The 15,766-nt window shown below is 48.3% G+C and overlaps 1 protein-coding gene across 28 annotated transcripts in view; it reads right to left on the reverse strand.

The window, feature by feature from the left end:
• Nucleotides 1-15,766, reverse strand: part of LOC108022438 (sorbin and SH3 domain-containing protein 1) — a 35,805-nt gene that overhangs the window by 15,394 nt on the left and 4,645 nt on the right. For 10 of the 28 annotated variants that reach the window (XM_050887959.1, XM_050887960.1, XM_050887957.1 and 7 more), the window contains exons 2-3: nucleotides 7,416-13,372; nucleotides 4,539-4,742 (exon numbers count right to left, since the gene is read on the reverse strand). The exons of 1 other annotated variant lie outside the window; for it this stretch is intronic. In XM_050887959.1, the coding sequence (XP_050743916.1) occupies nucleotides 4,539-4,742; nucleotides 7,416-12,840 (5,629 nt within the window). In that variant the 5' untranslated portion in view covers nucleotides 12,841-13,372. Of the gene's footprint in view, nucleotides 1-3,606; nucleotides 3,667-3,828; nucleotides 4,002-4,538; nucleotides 4,743-6,236; nucleotides 6,712-7,415; nucleotides 15,258-15,766 lie in introns of those variants that run through there. 17 more of the 28 variants (XM_050887963.1, XM_050887962.1, XM_050887964.1 and 14 more) reach the window with 11 other exon arrangements.

Here is a 15,766-nt window from a genome sequence, read left to right on the forward strand (position 1 = left end):
CGAATAGTTATATCACAAAGAAATCCTTTCAGAACATTTTTTGTTTGTTCAAATCGTTCCCCTATGCAAAAAGATAACCTTCTAGTTCTTCGTACATAAATATTACGATTACAATCTTAATCCAATTTACCTAGATCTAATGGCTTGTAAAACTCGAAGCAATCATCCATCTTGATCAGTGCTTAACCAATTTAAATCGGAGAAAAACGTTGGCTAATCCCCTGCATAATGAGAATAAATTGCCCCCAATTGTGGCTTTCTTCTGCGAGCATAATCCCAGTACTTGTCGACTGACCCGCGCAATGTCTGTGCAGCTTTGCATCGGGTCTAGCCAAAATCTTTCATTCTACAGATTTATTTGCCACCTGTAAAAAAAACAAAAACCACAAACAAACACCCCGAGATCACAGATACATTGGCCGATTCAGATGCAGATACAGATACAGATACGGATAGAGATAGAGATGCCCTAGGCGCATTGCCTTCGAGACATTGACACGTATTTGGCCGAGGAGCCTCTAGATTCGTTAGCGGGTTTCTTGGGTTTCTCGGGGGTGGTGGTGATGTTAGGGGGCGGTGGTGAAGGTGGTGCTGATGCTGGTGTTTCTTATGTGGGCGCGCTGACGTCTTTATTCAATCAGCACTTAATTGAATTATACAATCGAATCAAAAGGAAATTTCTCCTTGCAAATGTCAATCAAACTTGCACACAACGCGATCCTCTGAGTCACTCGGATTGCAGTGGCATGCATCTGAGGGATTTACCTAAGGAGCTGCACCGATACGATTACGGATGGGGATAGACCAACGATTTTGTAGAGCGATTTGCTGATTGAGTTGCTGACTCCGCGCACGGCTCGAGGCGAACTGAATTTTGCGTGACTCGCCAGCGTCGAGCAGAGCTAAAAGCCCGGGAATGGGGATGGATTCGGATTCGGCATCGGATTCAAATTCAGAGATTCCGAATGGGACTGGGAATGGCTATGGCTCTGCCCAAGGGGAAAACAAAAGCCAAACACACCCAGTTTTGGCTACGGCGGCCCCTCCGCCCAACCCCCAAATAGCAGATCAATTACGATTCTCGCCGCTCGGTGCTCGATCAACCGGAGAAGGGAGACAGGGAAGCCTCGGGGGGAGAACGCCAATTATGCGTGCAATGCGAAATGGAACGGAAGTGTGTGCGGCGGAGTACAGTGAAGCAGCTACAAAAGACCAACAAACCCAACAAAAAACAACTCTTCGGCAGAGCCAGACAAAAAGCAAAGCCAAAACAAAGCCCAAACACACAAGTATAAAGCCAACTCGATTGGTTTGGCTTGACTTGGCTTGGCACTTCCGGTGGCCACTGACGCTACTGCTGCCCTGCCGCCTGGCTGCTTTAGAACAAATCAGACGGAAAATTCGAAAATTCGCTTGGAAAAATGTTAATAGTGGCACTTGAGAGCGCGACACACCCGCCAAGGAGCGCCCGCAGTCGAGCAGAAGCCGCATTTCGCTGGCTTTCGTTGTTCGAGGCAATTCATTTCAAATTTATCGATTTGCGAACAAGAAAACATTGGAAAAACAACAGGAATGGGGACTCCACTGGCAGAAAATATGCTTGATAAGGGGATTTTTTTAATTGAAGCCCTACAAAAACTCTTAAGAAATTTAGATACATTTTTAAGATAATAATAATATGAATTATGATCAACATTACATAAGCTCCATTTTTAATTAATTATAATTTTCATGAATTTGGTAATCATCACATATAGTATTTTCATAAGCTAACCAATGAGTACTGTTTAGTATATTGGAATTTTTTAAGCTAAGAATTTAATTAATACCAAAATTTTATTATAATACAAATAATAATAATAATAATAATTCTCATGTCAAAAACTTTTCTGCCAGTGCACCTGCAATGAGGGAACCATTTAATTTTAACTCGGAATAGTTTGTAAAATGTTTTTCCAATAGCGGAACCCATATGCTCGCTGCGGCCTTGTAAAAATCACACAAAAGGTGATGGAGAAAATAGTTCTGGGGGAGCGGGCTGGGGGATTTGTGTGCAACCTGTCACAGATTGGAAAACGGGAGTTGGGATCGGGAGTTCCGAGTCAGAGTGCGACCTGTCAATTGCAAATGGAAAACGGGAATGAGAATGGAAAAGGGTGCGGCTGCCTGTGGCAAATTAAGAGCATTTCCTGAGTTGATTTATGGGGAATTTGGAGGGAGTGCGTCTGCGTGTGGCTTGTGGATGAGGCGGGAACTCCGCCACTTGGGGTTATTTATGGAGTGCATATTTGCGGTTCGGCCGGAACTGATTGGAAAAGTTCTAGTTGGAGCCGCATAATGGGCCATTCGATAGGAAGGGGGATCATCTTAAGTGATACGATCTCATTTTTATGAGAAGGGAGTACCAATGATCCCTTTGAACTGTATTACCATATCATACACTCAAATTATAGTCGTATTTCAGCCACTTTCGCAAAATCAGTGTATTTATTTATCTTGCCACCTCTTGACTCATGAATTCTTTTCCAATCCGTATTATTAAGTTCTCCTTTCAACAGATTGATAATCCCAGCGAAGGCAACGTCATCAAACAGAATTAAATCGCTATTTCTCGAACGTTTCGTTCAAGTTCAACTGAATTTATACCGAACTATAAATTATTTTCACTCACTAAAAGTCTTCAAATTTATATTTTCCATTCTTTGGCATGGGCAAAAAAAAAGAACATAGTCCGAAACGAAAAAAAAAAGCAAAAGGGGAAAATGTTAAAAATAACAACATACAAATTAATGCTTTAAATAAATGTGTAGGAGATCGGAATCGCCAAAGCATAGATAACGCCATCAGATGACGCCAATCAGGGAGCGAAAGTTTTGATGGATTTCCATGCGCCCCCGTAAATCCTCAAAGGGGTTTTATGGCCCACGTCGGATTCTGGTGAATGGAAAAGGAAAACTTGGCCGAAAATGTTAGAAACAACATCAAATGGGTCGCCATGGCGACATGGCCGGGTACTCTGCTCTCCGTGTTGATCTTATTTAGCAGGCATTTTTATTTTTATTGGAGACTGTAAAAGGCGGCAGCCGCGTGGGCGACCGACACGAAATAGCGAACAACAATTGGGAACATTGCAAATATTGTAATAAATATTCCACATTCTCTCGAGATCCCTCCGATTTTACGTCATCTCGTATATTTAGCAATGGCGCACCTCGTTTCCAGTTTTTGGATTTTCCAAAACGCTCGCCTAAATCATGTGGAAATTTTCGGTCTGTGCACAATTAACATGAACTAATGTGAAATATTTAAAATAAACAATCGCAACTGCCAAAGGCGAAAATCAAGTTCAGAAGGAAAAAAAAATGGATGAACAGATGAAAGAGCTAACACAAAAAATGATCTATAAATACGAGCAATAAATTTGGAAATGAATAACTCGAAAGGTGGAAAGTTGACTGGGAAATCGCGGCGAAAGAGCCACTCAACTCGCCTGCCAGCGGATCATCAAAGACGGCCCACTGAAAACGTCATGTTGGCCATTTGTCACACTTGCGATGGCTGCACATCCGGGGGATGCGAAACGCATCCGTCAGATGCAAAATTTACCTGAGCCTGGTGGCGCGCGCGCCTTGAATTTCGGTGCAAACATCGTGCCTTGTGTGTGCTCTGCAAAAGTCAAATTGCAAATGTGGCCAAAAAGGCGATTTATTTGGGAATATCACTTCACTTCGGCTGCAGCTCGTGCAGCTTTTGTATCTTTTCGATACCTTTCCGCCGAGGAAGTGGCAACGAGCACAAACAAATTCGTTTACAAAACACTCAACTAACCCTGCCCCATTTCTGCTGCGGTGGAAATATAGAAGCGACTTCTTTTTTCTCGTTGTCTGATTTCCAATTTCCGACTTCGGACTTTTCTATATTTTTCCTATTTTCTATTTTCTGACCCGTCTTCGCGTTGCTCACACGACTTTAACACGACGACGACTACGAAACGGTTGAGTTTTCGATTTTCGGGCAGGTTGCTTGGACTTTCGGTTCGCCAGATCCCAGCCGAAAAAATCTCAATTTGTGTGCGAGCGCAAGACAACAAATTTGTTGAACGTTCTCCTTCTCAGATGAAAAATTCTCGCTTTTTTTCCGTTTCGCCCAGTATAAACAACATTTTTTTTATGCTTTCATAAACAGAGAACGGAGAGGAGGCCCCCAAAAACAAAAAAAAAGCGAGTGAAAACGAGCGATCTTCGACTCAAGTGGGTCATAAATTATGGACGCAGGGCAGAGATACAGATACATATGCAGAGATGTGTGTGGCAAGTGACCAAGGAGAAGCCTTCATGTCGTATACGCAATGTGCTGAAACCGAAAAAAGTGGAAAATTTGTTGCCTACTTTCGGGCAGGCGGGCTAAATTGCCCACGTACAAAGTGGATTTTGGCTATAAATAAACTTAACATAATTACAGATACATATTGCGAGAAGGGGTCAGACAATTAGACAGCAGGGGCGGGGGAAGAGGGGTTCTGGGGGCTCTTGACACACCATTCGCGTAGAGGAAGCCCTTGGCCAGCTGCAGCTCGCTGTCGATCTCCTTGAGAAGATCGCTCTCCGACCAGCTGCGCCGCTGCCTCTGCTGCTGCAGCTGCTGGGCGTTGAGGAGGAAGCGCGTCTGCTTGGGTGGGCGTGGTCGCAGCCGGACACCCATTCCCGCCGCTGGGTCCGCCTCCTCGGCTGCGGTGGCTCTGTCTGAACGATAGCATTCGGTTAGATCTTCGCCAGCCAGCGGAGTCCGTTCGTCGCCCCCGTCCCTGTTCCAATTTCAGCATGCATATTCGCTCGTACACAGAGAAAAACCGAGCCCAGGTTGGCAATACTATGCTGTTATTTACTAATGGGCAGTCAAGGCACAATTGTTCACCTCAGTTCGTTTCGTTTTCGTATGCAAACTTTTAATATATTTATAAAATATTCAAAAGGGTTTTCAGTTAAGAACGTCTGTGCAATGCAAGATAAGTAAGAATCATTTTAAATAGAGACGGATTATATGGGACATTTCTTTAAGAACCTCATTTTTAAATAATATATTTTTATAATTATAAAGATATTATAATTTTAGTTACATAACTTTGAAGCAATCAAGTACTCCTGGTAATAGGATCTTAAAATGATGAGTATCATCAACTGCTAAAAAGCAAATGCATCTTATAAATAATTTATTAAGAGGAATGTTAAAAAGTTTTTTAGAAACTACCTTTTTTATTAATAAGGGCCACGAAATCGTATATATATAGATTTGGGCAGAAGATTGAAACTTAAAACATATTCATTAAAATAAAATCGGTATTTATGACTCATCTTGAGTATTCAATAATAATAAAAAGCGGTAAGACATTTAGAAAATTCATTTTTGAGTCTGTTATGTATTCTAATCCCTTTTTTTCTCTGTGTAGACGCTCCAGCTCAATTGCCCCCGATTCCGTAATTCTCTTTTTAAACAAACGGATCGTCTGTCGGACTGCACTTTGTGTCCATGCAATTGAATGGAATTAATTTAAAATTTCCGCTTAATCGCAATTTCGCTTGTCTTTGCCTTACTCAAGCTCGTTTCTTGAGCTTTATTGCGATTCTTGGGGGAGATTCAGATAAGTCGTAGTGGGGGAAAGGGTATAAAGGGTGATTTTGGAATGCCGCGGAGGGGTTAAGCCGATTTCAGCCCTCGGGCATTTGAGCACAGAGCCTTACGCGAAAGCCAGCGAATTACAAAGCCAAATGATAAGTATCTTAGCCTAAGCTTAAGTTTACACAGATAAGCAGGCTAAGTTGGAGAAATATAAGACAGTTTGATTAGGAGAGGTTTTTAATAACAGAAATGATTATGGTTTATACATTTGAATTGCTGAAATAAATTAGAAAGGTTGAAGTACCTTTTCAATGAGGTATTCTCTTTTAGAAGCGTGATTAATGTAAACAAAACGTTCCCCAAAACGATGAGTCGATCGTTTATAGGTCTTGCGTATAGCGCCCAATCATTTTGTTTACGCCTGTCTGAACATTTCCCAACCGCACCGTCTGCAAATCTCTGTACACTACACACAAATACGGATTAGTTTGGTTTTTCAAGCACATCGACTCTCTCTTTCGGGACACAACACACAACTAGAAGGAAACGCATGCGGAGTATATATACAAATATCGGATGAATGCAACGCAAATACTCGAAATCAAGTAAACAATTTGTGGTTAATCAAATATAATTTCGTTTATTAAACATTAAACAAACAACACTAAATATAATTTTCGGCTTCGTTTTATTGCTATTGTATTAAGATTACTATTTTCAATGGTTTGAACATTTAACAAAGTTTCACAAACGCAATTTGGACAAATCTTTCATCAAGTTTATTATTCAACATGAGCTGAGTGGGGGGATGCTGCATGCAGCTGCAGGGGGAAAGGTGGGTGGGGTCAGGGGTCAGGGGTCAGGGGTCAAAGCTTTCGGTTTGTGGTTCTGGGTGACCCTAGAAGGTGTTCGAGGCGGAGTGCTCGAAGTTTCGCCAGTACTTGTCGAACTCTTCGAAGATTTTCGACCGGAAGGGCGAGGTGGCGAAAAACTCGTTCAGGCTAGCACCGATTTTTCCCGGCTGGGGATCGCTGTAGCGATTTATCTGGTGGTTTGTGGTGCTCCTGGTTACTGATTCGGATTCTGTGGCCTCGTCTGTGTGGAGGAAGTAGGAGGAATTCGCGCACAATGAACAATCAGAAGATAGAGAGAGAAAGAGAGATTTACAAAGAGAGAGATGGGACAACACCAAGTATCTACGGTATATGCAGGTGAGTGTGTGTGAGCGAGATGGCCATAAACCAGATTGGAGATTACTTTCAACTTGATATTAACAGATGGAAATTTGGTATGGTGTTCTAAAAAACATAAAATTGATTCCATTTCAGAAAAAAACTGAAGAAAATTTGGTATATCAACCATTGGAAGGATACCTTTTAAGATCAAGTTGGTAGAATTACCGTGAAAATAGAATAAAATGAGGGATCAACCGAGGAGGTGAGTATGAGAAATGAGGGACAACTAGCTGAACTTGTTCCAGGCGGTCAGCAGGGATAGACCCACCAACAAAGCCGTGCCCAAGATGCCGCCGGCGGTGCTGGATGAGGGATTCAGTGGTTCAATGGCTGGTGCTGGGGATTCTACTTGGGATGGGATAGAGGATTTGGAGGAGGAGGAACCACAACCGGTATGGGGACTGGGATTGGTATGGGTATTGGTATTGGAGTCGGAGTCAGGCGATGAGCTGTGGTTACTGGTTAGTTCCAGGGGGATGTTATGACTCACGAGCCGCGCCGTTTGCGAGCGTTCGCGATAAGGACGACCCCGCTTTCCCCCGGAAAACTGGCCGGGAAACTCACCCTGGACGGAAGGCGGCAGTCGGGACACCTTGTACGTCTTCACGATGCTCGTCTTCTTGGTGGCACTGCTGTGCGAGTTGTCGTCGCCCTCCTCGCGGCGTTCCTGCTCCTCGTGCCGCTCCATTTGACCGCCATCTGGCAGCTGTTCGCTGGTGGAGAACTTGGCGAACTCCCTTAGGTGACGCGGCAGCTGGCGGAGATTGGCCTCCGACTGGCCCTCGAGTATGCGCACTGGTGGTACCTCCACATCCGATTCCGGTTGGGATTGGCCAGCTGGCTGGGGATGCGACTCCGCTCCACTCTCCCAATCGCTGTCCGCCGGCATGGCCAACTTGTGGCGACGTTCCTTCACCCTGTCCAAGAACTCATCGCTTATGGTCGCCCGGTCCACCGTGTGGTGATCCTGCTCATCCTCGATCTTCGATATGCGTATGATCTTGTGCTGACGCCTCTCCTCCCGCTCCGCCACCTTGTTCATCCACTCCTCGGCCATTTGCTGCCGGAACACCTCATCCTCGCTCAGTGTGGGCAACTTGGCGGCGGGTCTGTAGCTTTCCCTTCTCTGTGGAGCTGGCAACACAGGAGCCCGCTGCATTTCCTCCATGAGCCGACGGCGTTCCTGCTGCAGTCGCTCCACCTCGAACTTGAGCTCCTCCTCCTTGGACAGGATGTACTTGAGCTGCTGCTCGTGCAGCTCCCTGGGCAGCGAGGATCTCCTCTGCTGGCGATCGTAGGCGGGTGGTGGCACCTGTGGTGCAGCCTGTGGTGGCGGAGCCGCTGGTGCTGGACTCACGCCCCTTCTCGAGGTGGTGCTGATGTACCTGGGATTGGGATCCCGCTCGATCATGGAGTAACAGCTGCCGTAGTGAGGACGCTGCTGCTGTTGCGCCTGGTTCAGCATTGGTGCATGGGTCCTCCTGCCTCCGTAGGCATTGAAGGTATCGTAGCTGTACTGGCTGGAGCTGCTCAGGTCATTGGTGCTGGCCGAGAGCCGCGGAGCACGGATGCCCTGGTGTGGTGTCCTCTGGTTCTGCCGCTGATAGCAGATCTCCACCTCGCGGGCAAAGGGTCGAGCTATGTTCTCCGAGTAGCCCAAATCGTTGGCATACCGCGACCAGTCGTCCTGCCCAGCCGATGGGTGGTTATAGTGACCCACTGTGGTGTGCGGGCGTGGTGGTGGTGCCTCGTTCAGGTTGCACAGGGACTCGGCTCGCCGGGATCGGGGCTCCAGCTCGATGGGTATCTCGCGGGTGTGCGGCGGCGTGGCCTCCATCTGACGCGGCACCGAGGACATGCGCTCCTGTCGCGATCTCGCCGAGCGCTCTATCTCCTTCTCCAGCTCCTGCATGTGCGCGTGCCGCCTCTGCTGCAGCTCCTCCAGCTTGGGATGCTGGCCCGATCGGGTGAGGCCACTCAGATCGTACAGGGAGGCGGACTTCTCCCGCTTCTCCCTCGTGGTCTGCAGTTCGGCGTGCATCTGCTGCGACAGCCTATCGAAATCCTTGAACACGCGGTCTTGGTCCAGGCCATTTTGATTCCCCTCCCTCTCCTTTTGATCTCCGAAAGCATCCGCGGCGGCCTTGGCACGCTGCCGAAATTCCTCATACGTACCGCTGCCGCTTTGGCTCTCTTTCGGTGGCTGGCTATTTTTAAGCGCCACGTCTCCATCAATGAAAGTGTTACCGTTTAATTTCGTTGCTGACATCATGGGCGGCGGGGGGACGGGCGGCACGGGCTGCTCCTTGGGCGGATCACCCTGCTCCTGCTTCTCGTGGCTGGAGGTGCTTACATCGTAGATTACCTGACCGTTCTCCAGGCGCTTCTTGGACTCGTAGCTACTGGTCTCGATGTTGGAGTAGCGCTTGGTCTGGCTTACAGACTGCTGATGGCTGGGGAACTCAATGTTGGAGAAACGCTTGCGCTGCTCCTCGAATATGTCGCCCTTGTGCTGGGGGAACATCCTAGCCAGCTCACTCTCCATGCTGTCCAGCGTGGGGAACTTGGACATGGTCTCCGGGTTGATGGTACTGCTGCTCTGGCTGTGCTCTGCCGACTGCTGCTGGCCACCAAGATCAGCTGCTCGCCTTGGTTTATTTTCAAGCGATGACGATTCGATCTTCTGCTTTTGCTCGCTTGCGTCATCTCTCTTGGCGTTTTCATGAGCGGTCGCCTTGGCCGCCGTTTCGGCGCTCTTCAGCGGCACAGGTGGCGGGGGGAGGGGGGGCGCCGGCGGCGAGAGGCTCTTGCGCAACTCGCGCATTATTGCCGCCGTCCTGAGCATCTCGCTCTGCTGCTGCTCCTGCTCCCGCTCCCGCTGCTGCTGCTGCTGATCCTGCTCGAGTACCTGGGCCTTGGACAGCTCATGGTAGCCCCGTCGCTCCACGAACTTCTGGTGGGCATCGAGGAGGTCATCCGGCTGGGTCTGGGCATCCAGGAGCTCCCTCTGAGCAGGCGAGAGGCAGACCAGGAGCTGGGGATCCGACTGGGTGGGCAGTCCCAGCCAGGCGGAGGAGGAGCTCTTGCCCTCGCTGGCGTTCAACTGCAGCTCCTTGATGTGCGGCAACTGGGGCAGGGGATAGGGCATCTTGCTTTGGGCAACTGGCGATTGATCCGCTATGTTCTGGGCCACGCTGGCTAGCTCCTCGAGCACCTGTTCGCCATAGGGCATGGAGGCCAGCTGCTCGGTGCAGAGAAGGCGCAGCTTCTTGATGGCATCCGTGTCGGGGTCTTCGTCCAAATCTGCAACTGAAAGCTCTGGCTCTGATTGGGGAGTGGGTGGAGCGGGTGTAGCGGGTGGTGGTGGTGCAGGCTTTTGTCTGAGTGGCGGTGTGGGTGGCTGGGCGGCGGTGTTGGGTGCTGTGGGCGGTGGACTGGCCATGTGGATGGCCGTGCATTGGCTGTGGGTGGTACTGTCGGAGCAGTGGGAGTCGTTCGACTCCTGCCGCTTCAGCTGCAGGGGGGTCAGGTGGAACGAGGACAGCTCGGACTCGGACTGGGGACTGTAAGGCGGAACTGTGGCGGGGGGTGGGGGAACGGGCGGTGGCTGCGGCGACGGCGAACGCGGCGTTTCACCTTGCTCCTCCTCGCGCCGCGTCATCTCGATCAACTCGCGCACTTTGTCCATGTTGCGAACGAACTCCTCGCGCGTGGCCGCTAGCGGCGATGCTGTCCCGAAACTAACCGCCGATCCACCAGATACATTTGTATCTTTTGCTAATTGCTCGCGATCGGCGATCGTGGGCGTCGCGGTCGGCGTTGGCGTCGGCGTCGGCGTAGCGGCGCTCAGCAGCGAGGAAAGCGAACTGGCAATTGTCGGGTTAACAGGTGTGCTCTCGCGACTCTCCTCGGCCTCCCTCCCGTCCTCACCCTCTCTCTCCGTCTCCGTTTCCGTTTCCGCTTCCGTCTCGCTCCGCTCCGCCGTCGTGGTGCTGGTGCTGCTCATCTCATCATCCGGCCGTAGAATCAAGCGACTGGCATCCGTATCCAGATCCACCAGAGCCCTCTCCGCCAGGGCGGCCGCCTGCTCCAGCTCCAGCTCCATGAGATCGGAGACACTGCTGGAGGCCGAGGAGCTGAGGTACACCAATTCCGCATCCTCAGACTGCGGCGACAGGGCGCTCTGCAGGCGGGTGCAGCTCTCCAGATCGGAGGACTCCTCCAAAAGCTTGGTCTCCAACTTCAGAGGCGTCGGTGCCTCCTCCCGACGCTTGTGCCGGCGACTAAAGTCCAACTGGCTACGGGGAAAGGTCTCGTTCAGCTTGGGCGTGCGATTCCCCGCCTGATCGCCACTGCCACCGGAGGAGGCGGAGGCCGATGAGTTGCGGAAACTAGTCGCCTCGCCGTTCTCCTCCAGGATGCTGTCCAGATAGCGGGGGTTGAGCAGCTGCGGCAGGAAGTGCGACTCCAGTGCGTTCCGTTTCTGGGCGCGCTTCTGGCGCAGCTGCTCCTGCTGCTCCACGCGACTAGTGGACGGCACCTGCGGATCCGACGGAGATCGCTCCGCTCCCAAGGCCACGGATATCGATCCCTCTGATTCCGAGTCCGCCTCGCAGACGAGCGGCGATTGCAGTGAGTTGAACTCCCCGGAGCTGCAATCGCTGGTCAGTTCCAGCTCCTGGATTTGCACGTCGCGGGAGAAGCGCGAGAACTGACCGCCACTGGACACATTCTTGGGTGACTCCACCAAGTAGCGGGGTGGTGGCGACAGGGTTCCAGCCAGAGCACCGGAAGTGCTGCTGATCTCCTCGAAGGTGGGCTTGGCCTTTCTTTCCCGCTCTTCATCGTTGGTTTCCAGGTGAATCTGGTGGATAATCACCTTGGAGGTGTTCTGTTGGCTGGGCAATTGCTGGGGAAGAGGATTCTGCGCTTGGAAGATCACTGTCTTTGGGGTTTTTTCGGCGCAATTCAAGGCACTTTCCACATGTTGCTGTTGGTCCTTATGCTGTTGCTGCTCTTGTGCAACTGCAACATGTTGCTGCTGTGCTTCCTGTTGCTCTTGTGCTTCAAGTGGCTTTTCTTCCTGTGCATTTGGTTCCAAGTCTCCTGGTTTTTGGTGACTTTGCACCGCAGCAACATGTTGCTGGTGTGCGTTTTCTACAAACTCCATGGCCTTCTGAAGTTGCAACACATATTCCTCGGGTTCTTTGGGCGGCTCTTCCGAAGGTTTCTTTGTATAATCTACTTCATCTGGATTTTGGCTGACCTGTTGATCATCGTTTGCCACTTTAGTATCTTGTAGATTTTCTTCAACTGCCACATGTTGCTCCTGTACATGACTAGTTTCTGGAAGTGGCTCTGCCTCCTTGGTATCCTGTTCTTCCAACTTCTGGGGTTCAACAACCTCCGGCTGTTGCTCCTTGGACTCCACAACCTTGTGCTGATCCGGTGAATCAGCTTTGCCATTTGCCTTGTCCTCCTCCCTCACCACACGATGAACTATGACCTTGGCTTGGCGGGGGCTGCCGGGCGGCCTTCTTATGATGGTGGGTGGCGGACGCACCTGCTCTTCGGCTTTTCCATTTTCCGCCTGCTTAGCGGCCTTTTCCCTGCGGTGTTTTGAGTTTTTGGCACCCATTTCGGCGTCTAGATCTTCTTCTTTGTGGATGACTGTTGCTGGTTCCTCGGCTGTTTCTTGTTTTTCCTGCTCGCTTTTCCCAAGAGTGTTCGTCACCTTTTGGCTGTTTTCCGCTGGCCCATTTGACACGCTGCCAGAATTTCCATTATCATCTGGGGAGGAAGAAGATGTAGCTACTGATTGGATCTGTGAATCCTCCTGCTGATCCTCCCGTTCCTCCTTATCCTCCGCCCCCTCTGCCTTTAGAAGACTGCTTGGGCTTGGATTCGGGTTTTGATTTTGGTTTTGGTTTTGGTTTCGATTGCGTTTGTTGCGGTTGCGATTGCGATTACGATTGCGGTTATTGGGCATCGTCCACGGCACTTTCGCTCGGTCCGAACAGATGCAGTTTCCTATACGGGTTGAGATATGTGATGGGTGTGCGTTCGAGTGCTTCGTGTTTCGTGTTTCCTAATCAGCCAGAATCTACAGTACAACTAAGTTTGTTTGTTTGCTCGTTTTTCGCTTTCGATGTCGCTTATTTCTAGTGCCCTCTGTGTGTGTCACTCGTCGCCAGAAACTCAACCAGAACTGAACGGAGAACCGACGACCGGCGGCATTTTGCTGCTCACGACGACAGCCGGCAAAAATACAGAAAAAAAAAAATAGGGAAAGAAATGAATAAAAACGAGCACTACGAGCGGAAAATCATATAAAACAGCGCCGTCGCTGTCGCTGCTGGCGTCGCTGCCGCCCCGCCCACCGCACGCCGCCCACCGCCTGGCACGCGTCCGAAATCGTTATGTTTTCAGGTTTATTTTCGCTGACGAGATCGCGCCTTTGTCTCCGATGGTCTCGAACTGTTTTGGCCAAATTAAATTGCGTTTTGAGTGCCGAACTTTAGCTGCGAATATGGGGTGATTTGAGTTTTTTAAAAATATCCCTCTTCGGTGTTCAAAACGCGTTTCCCGCTCCTCGTGGCGCTGGCGAGCGACGGACAAGGAATGGCCCATGGGCTTTCCACGATCTCAGCCGGGAGCCAGCTCCCCAGTCTCCCACTCACACACACAGGCCGATTCGGTGGCACAGTGGCAAGTATTTGAAAAATATACACACAGCAGGGAAAATCGGGAAAATTCATAACGATGCTCATTTTCATTTTCAAAATACATACAGGGAAAGAAGAAAAAATAAAGAGAGAGAGAGAGAGATTTTCTGTTCTGGGGGAAATGTGCAAAACCAAAACAGAGTGCAGGGTATTCCAAAGACCCCATAAAAACGCCCAAGAGACCGAAAAAACAACAATGGGACGACTTCTAGGTCAATGCAATTTCCACAAGCCAAACAAACTCATAAACTCAGATCTCGAGAAACGACGAATACTACGTTTCGAAAATATATTTGGCGCATCCATAAATATTAGAATATTCTTTTGGAACACGCACATAATTTGTTTGTGGAATTTAAGCGCTAAAGCATATATGCTACTCGAAAATAAATTTTTTTGAAATGTCACAAACACATTTTTGTGTCTTGAATTTCAGTTGATAAATGCCTTAGAATGAAAGATGTAAGGCATTAAGGGTGAATAAATTATTTAGAGGTCATAAAAAATCTGAAAAACTGTGATTAGGCAATTTGGAAATGTTAATTATTCATATTTTAAGTGCTTAAATTGGGTAAAAGCTGCCTTGCAATATGCCCAAAAAGAACCAATGCAGGGCATTGAAGAAGAGAACTCAATACGGAAATAGTTTGCCACAGTTCGAGTTTGCCTATATCTTCTCGCCGATGTGTGTGTGGGCAAGTGTATCTGATGAGTCTGCGCCGGCTGTGTATCTATATACAACTTATGGCATTTTCAAGATATTTTTCGTGCGTAATTTCTTTGATTTTTGTGGTCACAAGTCCCTGCCTTCGCTGTACTCTTGAATAATTGAGGCAGCATATATCCACGCGCACAGGGTGTATATATAGATCTTGCCTGTATCATCCCAGTGGGCCATGCGGTTAGTAGTATTTCGCTTTTATTTTTAAAGGTACTTAATGGCTTTCAATTTCTCTGGTTCTGTCTGGTACTCATCCTCTCCATCAACTTCCTCATCCAGGGAAGCTCTGAGCTGAAGTGATTTCAGTGGGTCTGTCAGGTGCCAGACGATCCAAGCACTTGTTGTGGGGGCCCTACGGGTTATGCCCGGGCATTATGCAATTTCTGCACTGGCTGACATATACTGGGCTCCCAATTGGGAACCACTAAAACGATCACTTCCCCCAGACAGAACCCATACTTAGCACTAATGTAGGTAGTCTCAATTGGTTTCGGTTTCCGTTTGGGCCTGGTTGAGTTGCCGAATCACTGACGCACACCCCAGTAGCCGCTATCTATATCTTTGGCTTCTATTTTTCTGTATTTCTTGCCCCGTAATATCAACAAATGCGAAATTGATTTCCCCGCCTCGGTTTATTTGCTGTAGAACATAGCACATTTTAGTTATCTTTTGTGGGCTATCGCTGATAAATTTTGCATTTTTTGATAAAGAATGTTTTGCTTTCGAAGGAAACGATGTTGGTTGGCTCAGTATGCTTCTTGGAAATTGATTAAAGATGGGATCCCCAAGGGGGGTCATCAAAAGAAGTCTTTCATTGAGATTTAGTTCAAAAGATTGCATGACAGAAGATCTAAGATGTGCTTTTCGCTTGGCAGATTCTTTGGGGTGAATGAAGCATTCTGTAATGCTTTAGATTATGGTTTTTCTTGGTTCTAAGTAATGACTAGGAATAAATAGAGAGAGATCTTAATAAAAGATGGGGGTTTCTATTAAAAATTTAATGATAAAATCTCTAATTATGTATGATAGCATACATGAATTTATTACATTAAAAGGGAGTGGGTCACAAGGTATGACTCATAACTTTTGAAGATTTTTAAAAGTTACAATTTGATAATTTTTTGATGAGCTTTGTACCTAATGATATTTTTTCACTTAGTAATTACTTTTTAATGGGAAATTATCATTGACCTCTTAAGTTTTCCCTCTCTACATTTTCCTTTCACTGAGATCTTTCCAATGTTTGACTTTTGCCACACTCTCCATTCACTCAGCATTCACTACTATTCAGTCGTTTGTGTGTTTTCAGGGTATTCTGAGTGTTTGGCTGCCTGCCGATTTGTTGGCTTTGCACTTATGTTGTTTGGGGTATTTATGGGTATGGGTATGCCTTCGAGATACACTCATGCGCTCGGACACAGATACAGATACGGATACGTTGGCCTCTTCCCTTTGTTGTTATTGCTGCT

The sequence above is a fragment of the Drosophila biarmipes genome, chromosome 2R, assembly GCF_025231255.1.
Source record: "Drosophila biarmipes strain raj3 chromosome 2R, RU_DBia_V1.1, whole genome shotgun sequence".
Lineage (NCBI taxonomy): Eukaryota > Metazoa > Arthropoda > Insecta > Diptera > Drosophilidae > Drosophila > Drosophila biarmipes.